Source organism: Dendrobium catenatum, unplaced genomic scaffold (assembly GCF_001605985.2).
Source record: "Dendrobium catenatum unplaced genomic scaffold, ASM160598v2 fragScaff_scaffold_1271, whole genome shotgun sequence".
NCBI classification, from domain to species: domain Eukaryota; kingdom Viridiplantae; phylum Streptophyta; class Magnoliopsida; order Asparagales; family Orchidaceae; genus Dendrobium; species Dendrobium catenatum.
The window spans coordinates 533564-555684 of NW_021319733.1; the positions used below are offsets into that span (position 1 = coordinate 533564).

General features: G+C 33.0%; 2 protein-coding genes and 1 long non-coding RNA gene across 6 annotated transcripts; all 3 read right to left on the bottom strand.

Moving 5' to 3' along the window:
• On the bottom strand, nt 1-849 carry LOC110100873. The gene is made up of 3 exons (XR_002303591.2): nt 739-849; nt 490-541; nt 1-127 (listed from the first exon to the last, which is right to left on the bottom strand). It is a non-coding gene; the product is annotated as an uncharacterized LOC110100873 (long non-coding RNA).
• A 2293-nt stretch (nt 850-3142) lies between these two features.
• On the bottom strand, nt 3143-17419 carry LOC110100871 (purple acid phosphatase 17). 4 transcript variants are annotated; one of them, XM_020828579.2, is made up of 11 exons: nt 16960-17419; nt 11263-11523; nt 10550-10727; nt 8602-8750; nt 6542-6880; nt 4989-5145; nt 4780-4887; nt 4541-4668; nt 3682-3810; nt 3530-3597; nt 3143-3432 (listed from the first exon to the last, which is right to left on the bottom strand). In XM_020828579.2, exons 5-11 carry the CDS (start codon nt 6710-6712, stop codon nt 3219-3221), a joined length of 975 nt encoding a protein of 324 aa, XP_020684238.1. In that variant the 5' UTR covers nt 6713-6880; nt 8602-8750; nt 10550-10727; nt 11263-11523; nt 16960-17419; the 3' UTR covers nt 3143-3218. The 4 variants fall into 4 exon arrangements, with proteins under 4 accessions (XP_020684238.1, XP_020684239.1, XP_028555226.1 ...); XM_020828580.2 differs by lacking the exons at nt 8602-8750; nt 10550-10727; nt 11263-11523; nt 16960-17419 and having other exon boundaries at nt 6542-7697; XM_028699393.1 differs by lacking the exons at nt 8602-8750; nt 10550-10727; nt 11263-11523; nt 16960-17419 and having other exon boundaries at nt 4989-5180; nt 6542-6667.
• LOC110100842 (probable aquaporin SIP2-1) lies at nt 10551-17244 on the bottom strand. Its single transcript, XM_020828535.1, has 3 exons — nt 16960-17244; nt 11263-11523; nt 10551-10727 (listed from the first exon to the last, which is right to left on the bottom strand). The coding sequence occupies exons 1-3, from the start codon at nt 17242-17244 to the stop codon at nt 10551-10553; spliced, it is 723 nt and encodes a 240-aa protein (XP_020684194.1).
• Nucleotides 17420-22121: the final 4702 nt, after the last annotated feature.

The following is a 22121-nucleotide window of genomic DNA, read 5'->3' on the forward strand; positions in this document are numbered from 1 at the left end:
TTTTCAGACAACCAAACAGCCCCTATATGGGATAGAGAAGTATTAACAAAGTAGTAGTATGGTATTAACAAGTGAATCCTGTTATTGTTGCTCTGCTAATGGAGACTCCATGAAAGCTTTACCCCACCTGCATTTATAAAATCTGAATAAATTTTCTATTCTCACAATATGAGGCAAGATAAACATATAATCAATTTTATTTGTTCCAGAATTATAATACACATCGTTTGGAATGACTTTCTTATTGCTTCTTTAAACAACTTTCTAAAATTTTTGTGGTAAAAAAATTATTTTAGGAAGCAGCAAGAAAACCACCGTCCTAAACGAAGCTTATAACAGTTCTATAATCAAATTTATAAAACATTATAGTAAAGCCCCAAACACATTCATTAGCCACATTCAGCTTTCCACTCTGTCAAATCATCCAAAACAGCAATTCTGATATAAAAAAAATGCAAATTAAAGGGTGGTAGGTACCCATGCACTAACCTCAGCCGTAGGCGGCCTTGTTTGCTTCTTCATCGGCTTCAGTGTTGTACTCCTAAGGAGATTCAAAACGCAAGCAATGTCTTAAGGTTAAAAATGATGAATTTTAATATATATTTATGTTTATTTTAAACATTTAGCGATAGTGCAACAATGCAAAGCTGGCATAATGATTATGAAGAAGATCAATCCACTCCTACATAATTATAAGAATGTCTAAACTACTTTTCTATGTTTTTAACATTAATTTACCCTTGGAACATGGCTGATATCAAATTCGTCCAGCCCTCCGACCAGATCATTGACCCTTTGGCTAAGTTCAATCAGGTTACTGCTTCCGACTTTCCAACTTCCATCAACCTGCAGTACTTGACAAAAGCCAGTTACATACAGGAAATAAAAAATAAGTCAAAATCAAAAACATATATCATATAACAAACCCACATATAATTTGTAATGAAGGATTTCCGAAGAAAATTAGACCATATAGACCATAACTGAGAGCAAGGAAATTGAACATCCTACCTGTTTACAGACAAGTTGTGAATCACCCCTTGCGTGAATCTCTTTGTAGCCCATTTAAGTAGCTTTCTCCATTCCTATAATCAAGCCCTCATATTCTACAATATTATTGGTAGTGAAACCCAAAGGCTTGTTCACGCGAGCAACCTTCAACAAAGAGACGCAAAAAAACAGTTGAGTTGTTAAACTCAATCAAAATCATGTAATGCAATATCTTAAACTTGAAATAAATACCCACCACATCTCCCCTGGAATTGCGTATAACTGTTCCAGCACCTCCTTTTCCAGGATTTCCTTTGCAAGCACCATCAAACTCAACAGTGCAGGATTTGTTGGACATCCTTTGCAAGCTTTGAAGGGTTAGTAATAATATAGATTATTGAGAATCGAGGAGACACAAAATCAAAAAACCCTAAATCTATAAAATGAGCCAAAGGTGCGTGCAATCTCACCTTGAAACAGCAATCCCTCGGAGAGGAGAAAAATCACAGAGACGCGTACTGATCTCGAACCGATGGGAATTTAAAGAGGAGGGCGGAGAGCGATCGGGTACTGAAGTACATATCTCCAGATGAAGTATGACCACCACGTGGCGTAGTGACTTAGAAATCGTGACCGTTAATCTCAGCATTGCAATATTGAATGCTAGGTTATGGTCTGTGAAGCCTCTCCACCCAAAAGTTTTTGTTTCATCCCCTTCTAACAGGTCGCGATTGTGAGTGAACCCGCCTGGGCCGGCGCCGGTCCTCCCATCAGAGCTCCACGTCGATGGGAATGATTACTCTTCCATGTGGGAATAGTAATGCCGCCAATAATATCTTACAGTCTAAAAATGAAAATGGCGTCAATAATATCATAAAATAAATAAATAAAAAATCTTTTTGATATACAGCTCATAATTTGAAGGAGAACATCTATTAATGGAATAAAATTATCTTGGGTCAGTTTTTTATGACCATATATAATATTAACCATATTTTTTAATATAAATATTACTATCACACTTTTATATATTATTGCTATTATAAAATTATATCAATATTTTTAAAATTTTCTAAAATAATTTACCAGCGCATTATCATAAACCAATTACATAAAAAAAGAAAAAAATTCTGAACATTTCAATTGCCTAAACTTGGAATGTAAACAATTTGATACAAAAGTTTACAATTATATCCCCCGAGTGCTGCATTTATGAGTTGTTTATTTAAAAGTATTAAAGAGTGTAAAATTAATGAATGAATACACGAGTTTCTAGCCGTTGGGTGCTTCAAATGAAGTATATCAAATACAATCTTTTTTTATATATATATAAATTTGGAATATCTCTGATCAGGTCAAGGATTTATAGAATCCTCTGCATACAATGATAGGAGAAATGAATTGAAGAAATGGTTCGCAATTTATCATAGTTCGAATCAGTTGTGCAAGTTTTTTTTTTTTTGTTGGGAACGGGATATCCACCTGACGCCTCCAAAAGGGGGTTTGACAGCATGACTAATCCTCGGTTGATCTAAAAAAGTCACTCATCCCAAAAACCTCTTAGCACATACTTGAATGGGCCCCACTTAAGAGGCACTACAGCTCAAAGGGAATCGAGCACGGGTTAGAAGGTTCTCAAATATACTGGGAACTATACTCATCTACCAACCAAACTAAACAACGATGGATGAATCAGATGTACAATTTACGTGTACTAAGTTGTAGACTTATCAGCTGATTCCAAAGCATTCAATGTTATAATTAATTGTCATAAAAATGCCACTTTTCCCCTCTTCAGTGCATTAATTGAGCTGAAGAAGGCTAATATTTCACTTTCACAAACATTTGTAGTCCATTCTAATCCTAAATGAATTATTAACACAGCAGTAACCAGCCATATATATGGCTTGCAGCTGACCATCGAGTGCATATCAAGAGAGATTTTTCATGGAAAACGGTAGCAGAGAAGATGCATGGGCCTCGTTTTTTGTATCAACTCAAGCTCTGATGAATGCTACACCTTCATGACAAGCTTCATGCCTTTGGCATTATATATGCATAATCTACTTCCAATGACTGTACATACTTTCAGGACTTTATTCTTCTTTTATGTCCAAAAATAATGAGGTGACTTTTCATCACACGCTAGCTATTTTTTTAATTTAATTCTTAAAGCGAACAGAAAGGTATGATCACCCACCATCCAGTAAGGGAATACATTCAATTCCTTAAACAATATAGTCATAGAACTCCTTTGTAATTTTCCATTCATGCAAAACATCACCAAAAACATTATAGAATTTGATCTTTGCATCAGTTGCACTCAATTGAAGAGAGACAAATCCTTGACCATCGTAAAAGAACTGAAGATTCTCCATCGTCGGCATTATGATTCCTCTCCAAGCTTTTGAGCCCCCTCCGCTTGTCAAAAAGTGAATAAAGCTGAAACAACAACAACGTTCTCATGTAAAATTTTGTATTATAAAGCCGCTTTAAGAAGCAAAAAGAAAATTGTCACAAATAAAACTTATATCTTTACCTGTCAGTACTGCTGATGTGCTGAAGACAATGATCATGACCATTGATGTACATATCAACACCATAATTCTGTAATAATAAACAAACATTATAATTAGATGCATTTGCCATAGTCTTAATTAATAGTAAATAAATATGAAAATTGTTTCTTACAATGAGCATAGGTAGAAGCAACTTGACAAGTTCAGGAGTTTCTCCGTGTTCACTAACGCTTCTCAGTGTGTGATGACCAATAACAATCTTCCATGTTGCAGCTGACTCTCCCAGTGCTATCTCCAAGTCCTGCTTGCATATATATAGAAAGAGAACAAATATTGCTCACTAGGGTTAAATGCATTGATTTTAATGCTATTTTTTTTTTATATAGGTTCAACTTTGACTACTATTAGTTGTAGGAAAATTTTCATGTTTAAACTTTTTAGAGTTATAATCTTACTACCTAACAGTCGCACAAGATTAATCCTAAAAAGTTTTAATTCCTCCCATAGAAAGCTTCCATGTACTATTATCGATTGAAGGAAATGATAAATTAAGCTGACCACAAGTCCAAACTGATATAAATTTGATAAAACTACAGACTAAGGTTTCATTAGGGACTACTTTTTTACTGCTTCTTTAAGCAATTTTTTAATATAAATATTAAAAAATTTTAATATAAAGTTGGTTTAAGAAACCGTAAAAAAGCGTCCCAAATGAAGCCTATGTGCCTATTTAATTTGCACAACTTTCTTAGTGTTTTATTTTTCAAATCTCAACCATAATCCTGTTTAGCTATTACCTTATCGCTGCTTTCAAGAATTTTTTATACTTAAAATTGTTTTTTAAAGTAACTTTCAAATAACTATTTTTTGCACAACAACTTTATAACTACTTTTATAAAAAATTGCATTCATCCCAAACGAAATCGTGTATTGAATCCTTCAAAAAATTTGATATGAAAATAGACGCATGTAAAAAATCAAAATATCATTTTAATCATTTACTCTTGCCTTTATCTGGCTATTTAGGATACCTTCAAAAGGCTGGAAATGTATCTTTTCCTGGGAGCCACCTCCCTCCAATCATACTGATTCTTCTTAGGATTCTTCCAGTACTTCTTGACAAATGGTGTTGTATCCAAGAAGAAGAAATTTGCAATCTCTAATCATAAAGAAATAATTAGATGAGAATTAAGAAGTTTTTCTATTCCTTTTTTTAACATATTTTTCAATTACAGTTACATAATCAGAGCTAATTTGTAATGTTCTCTACCTGCATCTACAACAAATGATCTCATGCAGAGCCAGCGGCTATCAATCTGTCTGAGTATAGGATCTAACTGAGCCATCGCATTACCTCTATAATCATGATTTCCAAGAACTAATGAAAAATCCAATTGAAAAAAAATATAAATACATGAGATTATTGAAACTGAAAAATTTTCTATTTTTTGAAGCTTCAAGTTTCTAATATATACTTACCACTATACCACTGCTTCTGAAGGCTCTTAGCTGTGTAGATTTTGCTGAAGGATTCTTCAAATGATATGTCATCAACATCTCTCAGTCCGCTTTCATAGAAATTATCGCCGACTGATATTATAAAATCAATGTCAAGTTCTTCCCCAATCACTCCCATCTATCAATCACAAATTTCTTGTTAGGCTTCTTGATCTGATTAAAGCTGGAATGATTCAAATTAGTCATCCTTTGATGTGGGAAATGAGCAAAACTTGAAAGAGTTGTAATTCAAATAATAACTCAAAAAAACGAAAAAAAAATAAAAAAGAAGATCAACGAATAAAAACACACGAGAATTTTATACAGATCCGTTCAATTTTTTAATGGTTCTCTCTTTCCTACTTCTACCATTATACATTTTGGTATCATTTCATTGTGAAGAAAATACAATGAACAATATAAGAGTTTCCTGGGATTAAGGTTTCTTTGAGACAGTTTTTTTATTTCTTTTTAAAGCAGTTTTTTAGTAAAAAAAATTTTGAATTAAAAATATTTGTACTAAAAAACTGTTTTAAAAAATAATAAGAAGATGTCCCAAACAAAATCTAAATATATGCAAGGTGCTTTCTTCACATGGCAAAATTTGCTCCCTATAAATTTAAAAAGTTTAACAGCTTATTCTTTTTTTTTTCAAGATATAATTAATGATTGTATCTGTAACAATATAAGGCACTGAGAGAAGAAAAATATCGATTAAAATGATTAGAAGAGGTAAGGATACATATGAAGAGCTATTCTCATTTCAATCCATATTTTTTATTTTTAAGAAGAGTTACTGCACATATTAGTGGTTCCCATAAGATTTATTGAATCCTACAGCTACTAAAACAGCTATAAACCTTACTTCTTTGCAGGCAATTAATCAAAAGAAAATGAATAAATGGAAATAACAAAATTATTTGAGGCGGTTTGATATTCCTATTTTAAGCAGGATTAAGCTAGCTTTTCCTTAAATACTACCCAACAAAATTTGAGGATTTTAAACCTTATTGGTTTTGATAAATCCAGCTTTAACCCTGATCTGTTAAATCCCATCATATGAATTTAAGAATTTAACCCTCACACAAATCTTAAATTCTGAAATAAATAATATGAATTTTAATCCGATGAAGTTAGATTTACTAAATCTAAATTTGTACGCGGATCTGTTAAATTTTAGTTATAGCCAAACAGCTAGTTAGATAAATCAGAAAAGAATTGAAAGATTTCTCTCTCATAAATCTTAAATCACGAAATAGATAAACAAATAGTTTATTAATATTTTATAAAATTTATGATTCATCCCATCACATATTTTTTAGATTTTAATCCTATTATGATTTATTAAATCAAAATTTATTGGATTTATTAATCCTGCTTGAATTAAATCATACTTATAGCCAAACATCCCTCTTATGGCAACAAATAACTCTTCTAATTCATCGAAAAAAAAATATAAAACAGAAAGAAAGAAAAAATAAAAACTAAGAAATGCATGAATGGAGAGTAGAGAGAGAGAGGAGAGAGATGCCGACCTGATAGGCAACTAGAGATTGGTTGAAAGTTCCATTTCTCCCCCAATCACCAATGGCCAATAGGCTGAGAGTACCGTCGGATTTTGCTGGGTGGAAGAACCTTGTTAGCTCTGCCATGGAAGAACTATAGAGGACGAGAGAGAAGAGTGCGGCGAGGAGGGAAAGAACCATTACAGGCCTGGATCACTGTGGAGAGCTGATCCTTGTTCCAAGCAAGAAAAAAGAAGCAACAGAGAAGAATACAGAAAGAGAGATGGAAAAGTAGAGAAAGGGATGAGAGCATACGGTAATGGGACAGGGAACGAAGCTTCCGTCACCCAACAAATCTATACAAGAGAACTGTTGCATGCAATGTTTATTTTTAAAGTATGTTTGAAAATATATTTATAGATCCTTTAAACTCCAAAGGCTCCTTTATTGAAAATCTATCAAAATTTTCATAAAATTTCAAGACATTTTCAATCACTTTTCCATTTAAATATTACTTTTTTTAAAAAAATCAAGATACAAAATAAAAATAAATTTGGTAAGATTATACTTGCTATATTATTTTTTATAAAAATTCAGCACATGCAGATAAAATTTATGAGTAACCATAATTTTTTATATGAAACATTTAAGAATGCAAGAAAAACATGCAAATTGATCCAATTGTAATAATCCTCTATATAATATAAAATTCAAAGAATGTTGTTTTATGCACAATTGAAGAATAGGATTATACACAATTGACAATAATTATCTAATTCATATTATAGAGATTATGAAAATTGGGTGTCCATAGATGGAGAATTAAAGCCCAACAACATGATTCGATGTTAAGGAGGGCTGTAATTGTATTGAGTTTTTTATCTGTCTCATCTCTTGAACGCTCCCTATTATTAAAATTAATATCTCATTTATAGGTTTTTTTTTAAAGAGGCCTTTTGATAAATTTTGTCAAAATCTAAAACACTTCATCGAAAGATTAATATTGATCCCCTCATTATAGTTTACTTATCCAACATTTGAGTATCTTACTGACGTAACAATCAAGTGACTTGGGCTAATTAGATTTATCTAATTGAGTTGCTCGATTTGACTATAAACATGTAATATTTAGATATCATTTGGTCTTTCAATTAATATTTAAAAAATTTTAAATATGACTCAAGTGCTTGATTTGAATTTATTTTGACTTACTCAGATTATTTGTTATATCGATAGATTTGTATTGTCAAGACATTTGACATTTACTTATATTATAAGTTTGTTGGCATTAGAGTTCTTATGATCATGAATTTAATTTTAAAATATTACAATTTGAATATTATCTCGAGATTTATATTGATCAAATGATGTATCAATATTCTATCTATTTTCATTAAGATAATCAAGCTTTGAAAATGAACGTGAGATATTTTTATCATGTTTACACAATAAGAAATCACGTGATTTCAATTTAGAGAATATATAAAAACATTAAATTTTGGATAAAATATTAAAATATATATTTGTAATCAACAAGGCTATTATCATAGAAGGCGAAATAAAAATTGTATTAATGCGTACATGGATCACTTTTACAAATAAAATAAATTTTCATGAGCATATTTATGGCAAAATGTAATTATATTATGACATAAATTTGTCTTTTGAATATAGTACTTCATGTTGACTTTCATATTATTTTAGGATTTAAATTAAAATTCTTTGAGTTGCCTCAAGATTATGATGTGGCCTCTTTGGAGATTGACACATGGCAGGGTTAGTCCACATAATTGCCACGTAGACTTGATGAGGCCAATTCATCAATGTTTTCACATATACTATATATAAATATGCAATATTTTTTACTTATGTTTTGTTTGGGATGGCAAAAATTACTGTTTTATAAAGCTGTTTTTTAATTAAAAATTTTTTTTGAAAGCAAGAAAAAAAAAAATCTAAAACTGTTCCAACGAAGCTTAATATAAGACAAATAGGCATTCACATAAGCTTAATATTCTATTGCAGGAGTGTAGCATTGCTAGATAAAATTATCACCCTGAAAAAAATTAAAAAGAGAGAAAAAATAAAACCTGAACATCAAACTTTGACTTAGGAGATCATTCAGCCTTTAATGTATATTTGACGAGATGAAATCACGTACGGAAGGACGTTAAGTATAAAGAAGATTGTAGCATATTCTTCCACATACTTGGTTTAGGATTAGAAGTTCCCGCCATATCTGCCAAACAGCCGAGTAAACAAAATTCATTAAAAATGGGCCAATCTGGAGGAAAAGTTGTTTGTCACAAGGAAAATTCACAAATGAGAAACATGTTTAGACTTCGTTTGGGATGAATTTTTTATTGTTTCTTAAAGTAACTTTTTAGTACAAAAATTTTAACTTTTATACTGAATAGTTATTTTAAGAAGCAATAAAAAAATCATCCCAAACAAAACCTTAATCAATCTTCTAATCTTCATTGGCTACAAAATCAACTTAAACCACTCCAGGTTGAAAAGAGGCTCCATTGAAGCTCTAAAATCAACACTGATGGAAAGGAATTCCAAGAACAAGCAAATATCAGATTTTGCAGTGCTTTTATGAATAGGGTTATAAACAATGTAACAAATTTGAAGGAAATCTTAGAATCCGAAAACAGTTTTGCACATCTTAGTTTTTCAGACTTCTATCAGACTTTAGTTTGGCTATAATTTTTTTTATTATTTTCAAAAAAATGTATGATAGTGAATTCTTCACAATCAAATTCATTAGTGAACTTTAGGGGCTACAGCGCAAAATTTATAACACCATAAAAACTTTCAAAAACTTCCATTTTCTATAATAGTTTCGCAACTAATTTATAAATAATATCAGCCATCACAACGAACCAAAATGTATCCATATTGGCTTAATTGACCTCCAAAAAACTTCGAGAGATCAAGCAAAGTCCATGCATGCTTGAACAGGCCAAACAAGGGTCCAAATTCCACCAAATAGAGTCTGAAACAATCCAAATATCCTGAAATGGCTGTAAAGCGAATCGAACCAGCTACCGCCAGCTCGATGTAAGCCAGTCTTCTTCCTCTGCATGGTGGTCTATGGGCTTATCTACTAGCAGACAACCATGCAACATTGGTGGCCAACAAACGAACAACGACAGCCAACAACTCCTGCTTTAGCACAGTAAATCCCATTAATTTGAATTTTCCCCAAACTAATTGCAACAATCCTATCTCTTCACAAGCCATTTGTTTCAAAATGTTCCACTTGAGACGATGAAAAATTGCATCATAATATTTGTCTAATTCTAAACAATCGCTATCAAGGGAGGAACCAGCCTTAATTCTTAGAGGGGGAAAAGTTATAAATTACACCTCTATGAAATGTGTTTAATTTTTTGCTAGGGGGCAATCACCTAAAGGTCATAGTATTTTAATTTTTTTAGGGGGGGCAATTGCCTAAAAACTCCTATAATAAAGAATTAAAAAAAGGATGGAGGGGAACAAATTACCCCCCCCCCCCCGGGCTCCCCCCCCCCCCCAGGCACTAGGTGGTTCCACCCATGATCACTATCATTAAGATCACAACATTATTGCAGACTTGCCAATATATTTTGATCACTAGTCAGAGGTGGCAACAATCAATTATGTGCAAAAGATGGAATAAAAAACATACCCGAGGAGGCCAACTCCACAACAACACTAGGCTAACAAGGATCTTTCTGCTTATGGTATGGACCACATACCTCCGAGGCTAAACATGTGGCTTTTTGGAAGCATGACAAGTTATATGAGGATTCAGCGACACATATTAGTCATGGGACCAATGATGAATTACAATGTTTTTTATCGCTTGTCTTTTTATGGAGAAAATATTTTCATAAAATAGGTATCGATCAATGAGAAAGAAGAGCTTTTATGTATGAACAAAAATAAAATTAAAAAATTCACCAACCAACAGCATAGCATAATTATGAGAGGAATGTTCAAAAAGGTAATTAAATAAAAGAAGAATGCCAAGTATTTGAGAAATTTTACCTTAGTCCAATTTAAACTCTGCACAAATTTTTCCATGATGCAACTTGAACCTTAACGGATTAATTAATATACTGCATGCCCACACCCCTAATACAGTTGCTTCAATGGGGGCAAGCCAATACACGCATATATGCTCCTTCGAAACATGCGTTCCCTCAGCATATGCCCAGCCAAAGGCCTGTACAACAGAAATAACTAATATAAATTTCTTTGGAAATCATTTATCTCTTTAATACTTAGAGAAGCAAGGCTCTTAATGACAAGCTGTCAAGCTCTCTCTCACATGTGCAGCAGAGAGACATATACACCCACTGAGTGCGTTAGTGTTCTCATCATGCCCATTGAACTTACTTCGCATTTATCTTATTATTTGTTATTTCCTTTCCCTCGATTTCTTTCGATTTATTTGTTATTTTTCATTCTCCAGCAAATCTTCTGATGCATTCTGTAGAAGGATTTGACAGAAAACAAATTCTAGTTCTTAAAAGTGAATAAAGTCCATATCACCAAGCAAATAATTGCAATATCCCTACTTCTTGTTCTATATTGCAATTTTTATCAATTCATATACAATCATTTAATAAATGTGACAAGTGACAGTTTTTTTGCACTAACAAATCTTTTGTACCGAGAGAAAAAAAAAAGTAAGAAAATTAGCAGAATAAATTAAATGAAAGGTATAACTTGAATCCCTTTTAGTACAAGGTACTTACAGTAGCAGGATTCATGATGCCACCAGTAATGTCAGAACCAAGAAGGTGAAGAATAACTTTGGAAACACTTGATATCCAGATTCTTTTTGCAGAACTTCCAAGATCTTTCTTCTTCAAAATTAGAACAATAATTACGATTACAAATGTAAGAAATCCCTCTGTGAATGTTCCTCGGTGAATATCAGCATTCAATATTGGCCCATGAAATGCTCCAGGAAAGGTTGACTTAGCTAACCAAACTCCAACAACTGATCCAACAACCTGAACCAAAGTAGGTGGCGGTGTGAATGAACAAAAGTATAATTGCAAGTTTCCAAAAGCGATAACCTTTCTGAGGGAAAATTTATCCAAGTGGAAACTATGCCAAAAAAATCAAAACAAGCTAAGAAAATTGTTCGAATTTTATTGGACAGGAATTTTATTGGACTGAAAATCAAAATTAACTAGTTTCAAGTCAAGGATGACTCACTTTATTAAATTGAATCAACTCAAAAAGATCTAATATATATGTATACATAAATGTGTCTACATGCATACATACACATACGCACTTTCTTGTTAGATGGACTTCTTGCTCTTATAAGAGGAGAATCATTATCCTCCTAATTTTACTTTAATGTCTATTCACATGCATGATCCTCAAAACATATGTTAACACCATTCATTCTCCTCTACAACATATAATTTATTGATGGATGGAGTCTCATTAATTTTCAAATACATCAACTGTCAAGTTGTAGGCATAGAAATTGCTAGCGGCAAGCATCAATGTCAAGACAGTGTCAGACTTTATGTTGAGATGGTTTTGAAATATCGATATTGTAACGACAACATACTTCGATGTTGAGATGACAACGAGCATTGTTACGAAACCAAAGTCGTGACCTGCCAAAGCGAAATCAAAACGAGAATATTCGATGAATGGGGTATTGAGTACGGGCAATTGATTTGATGTTGTTGATAAGAAATAAGAAATTTAATTTTTATATTTTAAATAAAAATTTTAAATACAAGAAATTATATTTTAAAAATCATTAAATATTTAAAACACGCGTATCCAATTTGTATTTAATATTTTTTTAACCGGACAATTTTCAGTGTGTCGGAGGCATGTCGGATGTATGTCGTGTCACGACCCGACCCGCCGGGACGGATCCCGCCCGCACCGGGCCGCGACCAGCTAAACAAACAAACAGACCAGGATCTGACTTTGGAATTTGCTTCGGAACTGATTCTTTCAAATATTTCAACTCAAAACAGACTCACAGAGCTACTATGAAATATCAAATGAATGAAACATCAAATGCAGCGGAACAAATCATCTATATTTTTCTTTTCCTCAAAACAATCATCTACAAATACAGTACATGGCTGACAAAAAGAACAAAGGAGAAAAGTCATGACTGTACAAAAATAAAAAAAAAAGTGCAAGCCACTTATGCCTCCCTTTGTGCTCACGGCACCAGAACAAATATGCTTATGTGCTCACGGCACCAGAACAGATGTGCTTATAGCACCAGAACAGAATTCATCGGATCCGGAACAGAACAGATATCAGATTTCAGATTGAGCTCATTTCAGATTTTCCAGACACTAACTGAATCTCTTAGGATCCAGGCCCCTTATAACTCCCTTTATATAGCATATACAGATAGCATATCAATTCAGAAGAAATCCGGACGAATTCAGAAATCAGACAAAAATCGGGCAGCACAACGGCTGTATACAGAATTTACACAATTTTTTCTGAAAAATCACATAATACCAAATTCGTACAGAATATAGATAACAACATTGCAAGACTTTAATTCTACTGCCACAACATTTAATCTCATCACAGAAAAATACATGCAAAATAAAACACCGCCGAATTTAAAAATACCCGGACAAAAATCTCCAGAAAATAACCAAAATGTGCACACTCGGCACGTCAACAACATACGGAAACTTACGCGGTAAAAATTGAACCAGTCGGAAAATACAGACGAAATTAGCTAACAAAAATGAAATCCGGACAGAAAAGTCGTTCAAATTGCACCGTTCTGAAAATTGAGAAAGGCGGAATGTGCCTTACCTTGCGTACAATTCTTTACTGAACTGTCACGACGGACGAAAACGGCCCGTCGTCGCCCGAAAATCAATTTTTCCAATTTAGCTCTCGACCTTCTCTCTCCTCGGCTGATTTTAGATATTTATTTTGATTTTCTCTCTCTTCAAAATGACCTGATTTCAGCTTTAAAATACTCACGATCGTCCTGGACGATCAGACCAATTTCACATCGTCTTGGGACGATTTCGCAGGACGATTCAGGACGATAATTAATTTTCAAAAACCCCTTGCTCTCTGACTTGTGCCATCCACTGATCGTCCCGGGACGATGCCTCGATCATCCTGGACGATCAGACCAAAAACCCATCGTCCTGGCCGATTCCCTGGACGATCCTCAGGACGATAATTAATTCTGCAAAAATTCCTGCTCTCTGTCTTTTGCACTGAACTGATCGGCCTGGGACGATGCCCCTATCGGCCTGGCCGATCCTGGGAGAAAAATCACCTGGAGCAATCTGGGCAATTTCTGGAGCAAATTTCAACAGATCGTCCCAGGACGATCCCAGATCGTCCTGGACGATCCTGGAGCAGAAACAAAACTTCACATGTCGTGTCAGATATATGTCGGACAATACATGAGTCTTTGAGGAGTAGTGTTGGTGCATTATAGGTAAAAAGTATATATATTTGTTAATATGTATGTAATGAAAAATAAAACGAATCATTATAAATAAAAGTATAATAATGTGCATGCATGCAAATACAAGAATTCTCCTCATAGTATTAGCTAGGGACGCAATGTACTCGTTCACTTTAAATAGAAAAGAAAATGAAAAATAAAAATATAGATGGAAATAGTTGTACCTTCATTGGTACAAAAAATAAACGGTGCTCCTGTAATAAATAAAACAACAACAACATCAAGCCTTTATCCCATTACGTGGGGTCAGCTACATGAATTCTTTTTCTCCATTGTGTCCTATTAAAAGTCAAATTCTCGTTTAAATCTAATAAAGAAAGATCATTTCTAATGTTTTCTAACGAAGTCTTTTTAGGTTTGTCTTTACCTTTCTTAACATAAGTCAAATCTAATACCTCTACTTTTCAAACCGGGTCATCGGAAGGCCACCGTTTTATGTGACCAAGCCATTTAAGGTGACTCTCTCTAATCTTATCTCTAAGGGTAAATCCACTCATCCACATGAGCATCCTCATCTCTGTCACACTTAACTTAGTATTATGCTTCTCTTTTAATGGCCAACATTCGACACCATAAAGCATTGCAGGCCTCACCACCATCTTATAGAATTTTCCCTTAAGTTTGAGGGATACTTTTTTATCGCACAACAAGCCCGATGCATTCCTCCACTTCAACCATCAAACTTGAATTCTGCTGATAATATCCCCATCTATTTCACCATCACTCTGAACAATAGATCCAAGATATAAAATTTGGACCATTTCTCGATTTATGCAATAAATGAAAAGGGAAAATGAATCAATTAAATAGGAAAAAATTAATTAAAAGGCATATAATTGAAATTTACATTTATATTAAATGCTTATGTATATATAATTGAAAAAGAAAGGCAAACAAACATGACTGTATTTATGTGTGATTAACTGTTATATTATAATTTATAATTATCCACTGAGTTTATTATGAAAACTCAAAATATTAAATTAAAATTTTAGGTAAATCCTCTGAGAAATTAATGGCTAAGAAAGAAAAACTTGTCTACAGAATAAGGAGATCAAATGAAAATATTTATGATCTAGTTTATATATATATATATATATATATATTCAAACGGAAAATTGTTTAAGTGTATCTTCATTTATGTATTGGATGTTAGTTTGTTAAAAGTTTTATGTTATTGAGAGAAATGTATTAACCGTCTGACCTTCTGTTCCCGCCTCGTTAAATCGAGTCTCCGGGTCGGGTTATGATAGTTTTCGAATTCGACCAAATTGATACTTCTTAGACTATGGATATGCAAACATACATAAGCTCCTCACACATTTTAGAGGCTATCATTTACCATTATAGTGATTATCATAGTACAACACAACACAGATATAACAATGCAGAACAAATGTTTAATCATTTTCATAAGTTAAATCTGAACATTTATGCTAGTTTTCATTACAAATATATGGAGATATCATCATTGCTTGAGAATCTTATATAACTTCATGGTGGAACATCATGTCAATGATATATATTTTAACATGTCAAAATCATAGATGAGGTATACTCGAACCTTACGAGAAATTAAGGAAAATGATGATGATGATCCTGACTCAAAAGCATCAATTAGGGAGTGATTTCAAAATGAGGTATTATGACAAAGAGTCGTAACAATAATTTGGGTAGTAAGCAATTCATTTATATAGCCAGTTAAAACTAATATCATTATATTTGTTTTCTTATTAATTCTCATTTTCAAAATCAAATTTAGGGACAACTTCACCCTCGTCTTTCAAGGTGATTTGTGCATGGTACAAGTGAACCTTATTTTGTTGGTATTAATTCAGGAATATAGTTTTAAAATTGCTGATATTATATGATTATTTCTTGTTAGTGTGTTTTATTAATTATAAAAGTTTCGACATTGCATTGCACTTCCTACCCAATACATATGTTATATAATTTCACCATTACAACCATATCCTTAATCTGACAATTTATGATCTTATAATCATGAAGTTTTCAAGGACAAGGCTTAATGAATTGTCATTGTGCGGTGGAGGACAGAACTCTATTGCAAACATTTTGTACCAATGCATCCACACTGGAGGAGGCCATCAGACCATTTGAGGAATATTAAGAAGACATAAAAGCCATCAAATTGACAAGCCTATGTGAACCGTATAAGAATATGGAGGAGGATTGCTTCATGTCACGGTTGTTCCTTGTTTTAATTCTGCTTTAGTTTAAATATTTGTTTTATGTTAGAATACCTATAAAGTGTCCACTAAGGACCAAAGTTAGTGCCGTTGTCTACTTTTTAAATTAAAGGCTTTTGATGTTATAATGATGAAATCTTTTGCTCTAAGATTGTTGTATTTATATTATTTGGTTAAATACTATGGGACACAAAATGGTTATATAATTTCCTCATTATGTTTAAAATCATTGGCATACATTTAATTATGAGGTTTTATTGATTATGCTGCTCGCTGTGCATGAGTGCGTGCTAACTCTTTAAATTAAGTTCATTGATCAAGGAAATTAACATAATTATTGGAGAAAATTGCAAAACCTTCTACATCCCAAATCCTGCAAGCTGCAACCAATCAATCCATAGATTTAAAAGGATTAAGAATTGGACAAACAAACATATTTCAGGATTTATACCATCAGTATTTACTAAATCCTACATCGGATTTATCAAATCTGGATATCATAACTCCTACTTTGAATTAAACATTGAAGTAACATCATTCCTTTTGCTCTTGTTACTCCACGAGCTATTCAGCGTGAAGAACAATAGACAGCCCCGTTATATTAACAGACATAAAACAATAATGAAAAACAATGCAATTGAATATGATCTTACAAGAGAACAAATTGGGCAGAACACATCACAGCTTCACTAACAGAATACTGCAGTTGAAATTGATAAAAATAAAAACCAACATACTTGAGCAGGAATTCTAGCAAGAACCGAAAAGAGGAAAACAGCGAAATTCCCAGATATAGCGTAGCAGAGAACAATAAGCGGGTTGTAAGAGCCTCCGTTTGTAGTCTTGCCCACCCAGGCGAAGAAAACGAGATAGGGTACTGCGATTGAGCCTTTGATGAGAAGAACAATGGGGCTGTTTCCCGAACCCAAAAACCAGAACGCTAAGCACCTCAGCAGGCATCCAGACCAAACCCACAAGAAGGAAACGAAGAAATCCGATGCAAGGAGGCGAAGCTGAGGCATCATCAACCAAGTCGGTTCTTCTTCCATCCAAATCACCTCCTCTTCTTTCCCGTTATTCCATTTTCGCAATGATTTCGAGTTCCTTCTCACATTCCAAGGGGCAGCATCCGCGTGTAGAGAATATTGCTTCCTGGCGGCGAGTAAGGTGAGAGAATGCAGACAGCAGCTTCTCTGCTTCGGGGCGGAGGAAAACTAGGGTGGTTCAGAAGCCTTTAAAACGTTTAAAAAAACATTCAAATAACATTTATTAATGAAGCGTTTGGTTGAAAATAAAGTAGGTGTAAAGGTTTTTTTTTTTTTAGTGTTTTGAAAATATTAATATTAATGTTTAGTTGTATGAAAAATAATAATGAAAATTATTTTAGTTCAATTTTAGTTAAAGTAAATTAGTCTAATTTTGAGTAAAAATTATTTTCACTATGACTCAGCTATCTTGACACCGCCCCATCGATCATCTCTCGCCTGTTCTTAACCACCAACATCATCACCGACCACCATTCACTAGCGGTGTAAGTAAGTCAAGTCAACTTAGGGCTCGACTTGATAAATGGCATGTGAGCCAAGCTTAATGAGCTAAACAGTCAAGCTTGATTTAGCTCTAACTCAACTTATTAGCTCACATGCCGACTTGCTCAAAAAATGTTAATATAAAAGTCACTTAAAATATATTAAGATTAAGTATTTATGTATAAAGTTGTTAAAGATATTTAAATTTTACATCCATGTTGTGTCCTGGCATATTCGTGGCGGTATAGAAATATAAAATTTAGCATTTTAAATTCGTACGAAGATCCATAATACAAACAGATACAAGAGGGGTGGAAGACACCTGAGTTTTTACAAGAAAATTCCTGAAATGGGAAAAAAATCACGGGGCATTACCCAACCAACATGAATCCGCTAGTGTTGATTATTGATTACAAATAATGCCCTTCCTCTGAGGAGGGCGTTGGCTCAAATATACATTGTATAGAGCACATTATATAGTTGAAGAATGAATGATAGTTGTTCTCAAGAGAATGCTGGTTTCTGGTTTGTTCATTTGGTTGGTAGGGTAGTAGTCATGCGACAAATGTTGGAGGGATCATACTCAACAAGTGACATATGTTAGAAGAACGTAGTCGGGCGACGGTGGTCGAAGGGACAATAGTCAGCGGATGACTGATGTCAAAAATTATAAAAATTTCCGTTCCAAAACTCTTTAAATTGCTCGAAACTGACTGTAGAGGTTTTGTTAGGCCATGAAAGTGACAAAATTGAGTTTAAAACATCAAAAAATAATCCCGAGAACCCTAAAAATGTCTAAATCGAACTGTTATGGTCGAAAATCAAACATGAACGTGAGTTGGCGACCGAACAAGCAAATCGGCCCCCTTGCCTCTCGCGAGACAGTGTGCCCACTCACGCACGCCATGGGGCATGCCCCTTCGCTAGCTTAGTTCTGTCTATTACAAACAGCTATTTTTAGCTTTTTTCCATAAAAAAAAATATGAAAAATATTATTAGAAAAAAAATTAGAAAATTTTTATAAGCATCTTTCCTCCTTTTTCACTTATAAATACCCCATTTGGGATAGGGGAAGATCACACCTCTACTCTTCTTCCTTTTTTTTCAATGCTTTTACAATAAAGGAACTCTAGTGCCTTGATTAGGATGAATCCCTAATCAAGTTCTAGTGCCCCTTTTTGTGTAGAAAGAATTTATATTGTCTTACATTTTCTTCTCCTCCATACGCATTCCCACATTAGAGACACTCAACTATCTTTGATAGGCGTCGTCTTATATCAATTTTCAGTGCCCCTCTTTGTACAGTAAGAGTGGCCCTTGCCTTTCTTCTTCTTATTTTCTATATTTCTTCTTATACTGGAGGTCTTTCACTATATTGGATAACATCTCCTATCAAACTTCAATGCCCCTCCTTATGTAGAAGAACTCCCAGTGAGAGATCATTCCCTCCTTAAATAGCCCGTGACAAAAAAAGATCAACCACCTTTTATACAAAATGAGGATTTAAAGGGGTATTATAGTAGTAGCACCTATGCGGAGACCCGATAATTGTGAGTGAATAGACATAAGTTTGGCAATTATTGATGATCAGTAAGAGATCTGGTGATCTTAAGTTGATCATTTAATACAAAGAGTCATGCAATATGCTGATGAAAGCCTAACATAGGTGATTATGTGTTATCTCGACTTTGGCATTCGGGGGTAAGCTGAAAGGCCACAATTGAGATTCGTTTTAATGGAGATAGTATGCCAACGGAGGCAGATAGTAGATATCCTGATAGAGAGGATCAAATATTGTGTCAACCACAACAGTCTAACGACACACTCAATTAAGTGGAGACCTGATGGTATGGCGGTGATTTGTAAGGAGTTTTATGACATATTGATTATTTCTCCAGAAAGGTCCGATCGAGCACATGCTCCTCCACCATGATTTATTTTCATATATGGATGATATTGATGAAAGCCCTTCATTTCATGTAATTTGAATTCCAGCTCCTTATGAAAATGATTATACACTTGAATCTAATGTAAAATTTAATTGTGATGATTTCATGTAAATCCAATGGCACTGTATATGTCTTTGAGACATTCATATGAATTTCATGTTTATTTTTGAAGTAAGAAGGGCTCCACATTCATGTCAGAAGATTCTTTATTTGTGAATTTTTCCCTCAGAAATAATTAAATATTTTATACATCTTTGAGATATGTTTTGATATATTTCTCCTAATTAAAGCAATTATATCAGATAAATTTATCCCTTTTGCAGCCTTTAATCTTCTGAGGTTTTTAAATAATTAAAGAAATATATATCTTATGAGGCTTTTAGCTTTCAGAGATGTTGATGTAGCTATGCCTTTTGAGGCTTTTAGCCTTCTAAGGTCTTTGGTGTTTGTATGTTTTCAGAGGTTTTAGCCTTCTAAGTTCTTTTGTGTACATGTGTCTTTTGAGGCTTTTAGCCTTCTAAGATATTATTGTGCCTTTTGAGACTTTAGCTTTTTAAGGTCTTCTGTGTACTTATATCTTTTGAGACTTTTAACTTTCTAAGATTGTTGAATGTATTACTCAATAATCTCAGGTAAGATTTTAATGTTTTACCTAATTGCACTATACATGAAATATAAATTTATAAGAAAATTTGAACAAGTTAATATTTCTTTTAAGATTAAATAATAATTTTCTTTAAAATTATATTAAAAGTACTTAAATTACTGTTAAGTAAATTCTAGTATTAATACTAAGTAATATTTACTGTTAAGTAAATTAAATTAGATAATTTCTTAATTCTAAATAGGTGCATTCAATGGCAGTTTAGAGTGGCAGTTATGATATGGGCTTTATTATTATTTTTATTTCTTTCACGCATTCAGTCGAACAACAAGCAGGGAGAAAGGCTTGCGGTTTGGTGCATGAAATAGGATTGGTTTGGCATATGAGTGTTGTAGCGATCTAAGATAGCCATTTCTTTGAGAGAACTGTAACTGTGTGAGAGAGCCATTGCCGTGAGAGTACAATTGCTGTGAGTGAGCAATTGCTTTGAGGGAACAATGACTATGTGGGAGGAAGATGCAGTGGAAGGAAGAAGAATAAGTAAAGAGAAATTGAAGAAAATAGAAATGGAGGTAGGTTGTATTATAATGTTTATAGATGCTTTATAAAATATAAAAAATTTCTAAATAATGGTAAAGAAGATTAAGCCCAAATGTAGGAATTCAATTAGTATATGTAGATGGGAGATTATGTGGTAATTTATAAAAGAAAAAGGGCGCAAGGTGTCAAATTTGAGGAGATAACTAATTACAGAGGTAAGGAATATAATTTTGAATTATCATTTCTAGACATATACACTTGTAATTGAATGAACTGAAGGGAGAAAGATATTAATTATTCAATTTATTGAATATGAGTATACATCCAAGTATTCATATATGCACAACCACATAAAAAATATATATATATATATATGCACAACCACATGTATATTTGAATAATTGAAGTTTAAAATAAGATGCGATATGATTGTTTAAATTAATTTTTTCCTAGTTGATAATATTTTGGAAAGAAACACATTACATTATGTATTGCAAACATATCCTTTTTATGCAAGTAGTATAGTACATAGATTTTTTTATGAAAGAATGAAACATAACAAAGAGGTATGAATTCTTAATTTTGAAGTCTAATAAAAATCAAATTAGAAAAGATTGTGTATGAAATGAGATAATACTTATGTCGCAGGTGGGGCAAAAGAGATCACAAAAGAGGTAAAAGGAGCTCCATGTAATTCAATGACGATAATGTCAATTTTACCTAGACTCCATTAAACATTCTTATGAAAGCTAACTATATAAAATAATAGTCTGGACCTTAGACGGCTAATTATGATATTCAGTACACACTTTAAATAAAATGAAATATAATCTTGAATTTATTTCAATTTGTTTTACAATTATCTTATGAATTAATTTAATCATAATTCTAATTTCATTATTCTCTATAATATTTCATAAAATTCCTTTAATTGAATTGCATTACTTTATAAGCTTCATAGTTTCATGACTCACTAGTTTTTAATACCGTTTTTGTTACAAGAAAATGCTAGAAAAAAGTTGAAGCAAATTAGGCTCAAAATTAATGAATTTTAGGTTTTATTATTTAAGAGTGTATGTGAGTTTACATCTGAAGTATGTAGATTGTTAAATTATTGTGATGTTTTAGATTCTCTTAGTAACTCTATAATTACTTTTATGATACAATTCAGACTATAAAGGACTAATGATTAGTTGTTTCAATATGAAATGACACCTAAGGGTACTAAAAATATTACACCAATTGAAGGTAATACATAGAGTTAATAATCTACCAGT

What these genes read in the sequence shown, in the direction of transcription:
- LOC110100842 (XM_020828535.1), bottom strand. Translation starts at nt 17,244, where the DNA reads ATGCCTCAGCTTCGCCTCCTTGCATCGGATTTCTTCGTTTCCTTCTTG. An exon ending in TTGCTAGAATTCCTGCTCAA is followed by an intron (nt 11,524 to 16,959) that starts GTATGTTGGTTT and finishes ACTTTGGTTCAG; the next exon opens with GTTGTTGGATCAGTTGTTGG. An exon ending in GCATCATGAATCCTGCTACT is followed by an intron (nt 10,728 to 11,262) that starts GTAAGTACCTTG and finishes TCTGTTGTACAG; the next exon opens with GCCTTTGGCTGGGCATATGC.
- LOC110100871 (XM_020828579.2), bottom strand. Translation starts at nt 6,712, where the DNA reads ATGGTTCTTTCCCTCCTCGCCGCACTCTTCTCTCTCGTCCTCTATAGT. An exon ending in TCAGAAGCAGTGGTATAGTG is followed by an intron (nt 4,888 to 4,988) that starts GTAAGTATATAT and finishes ATTTTTCATTAG; the next exon opens with TTCTTGGAAATCATGATTAT. An exon ending in TGCTTCTACCTATGCTCATT is followed by an intron (nt 3,598 to 3,681) that starts GTAAGAAACAAT and finishes TTATTATTACAG; the next exon opens with AATTATGGTGTTGATATGTA.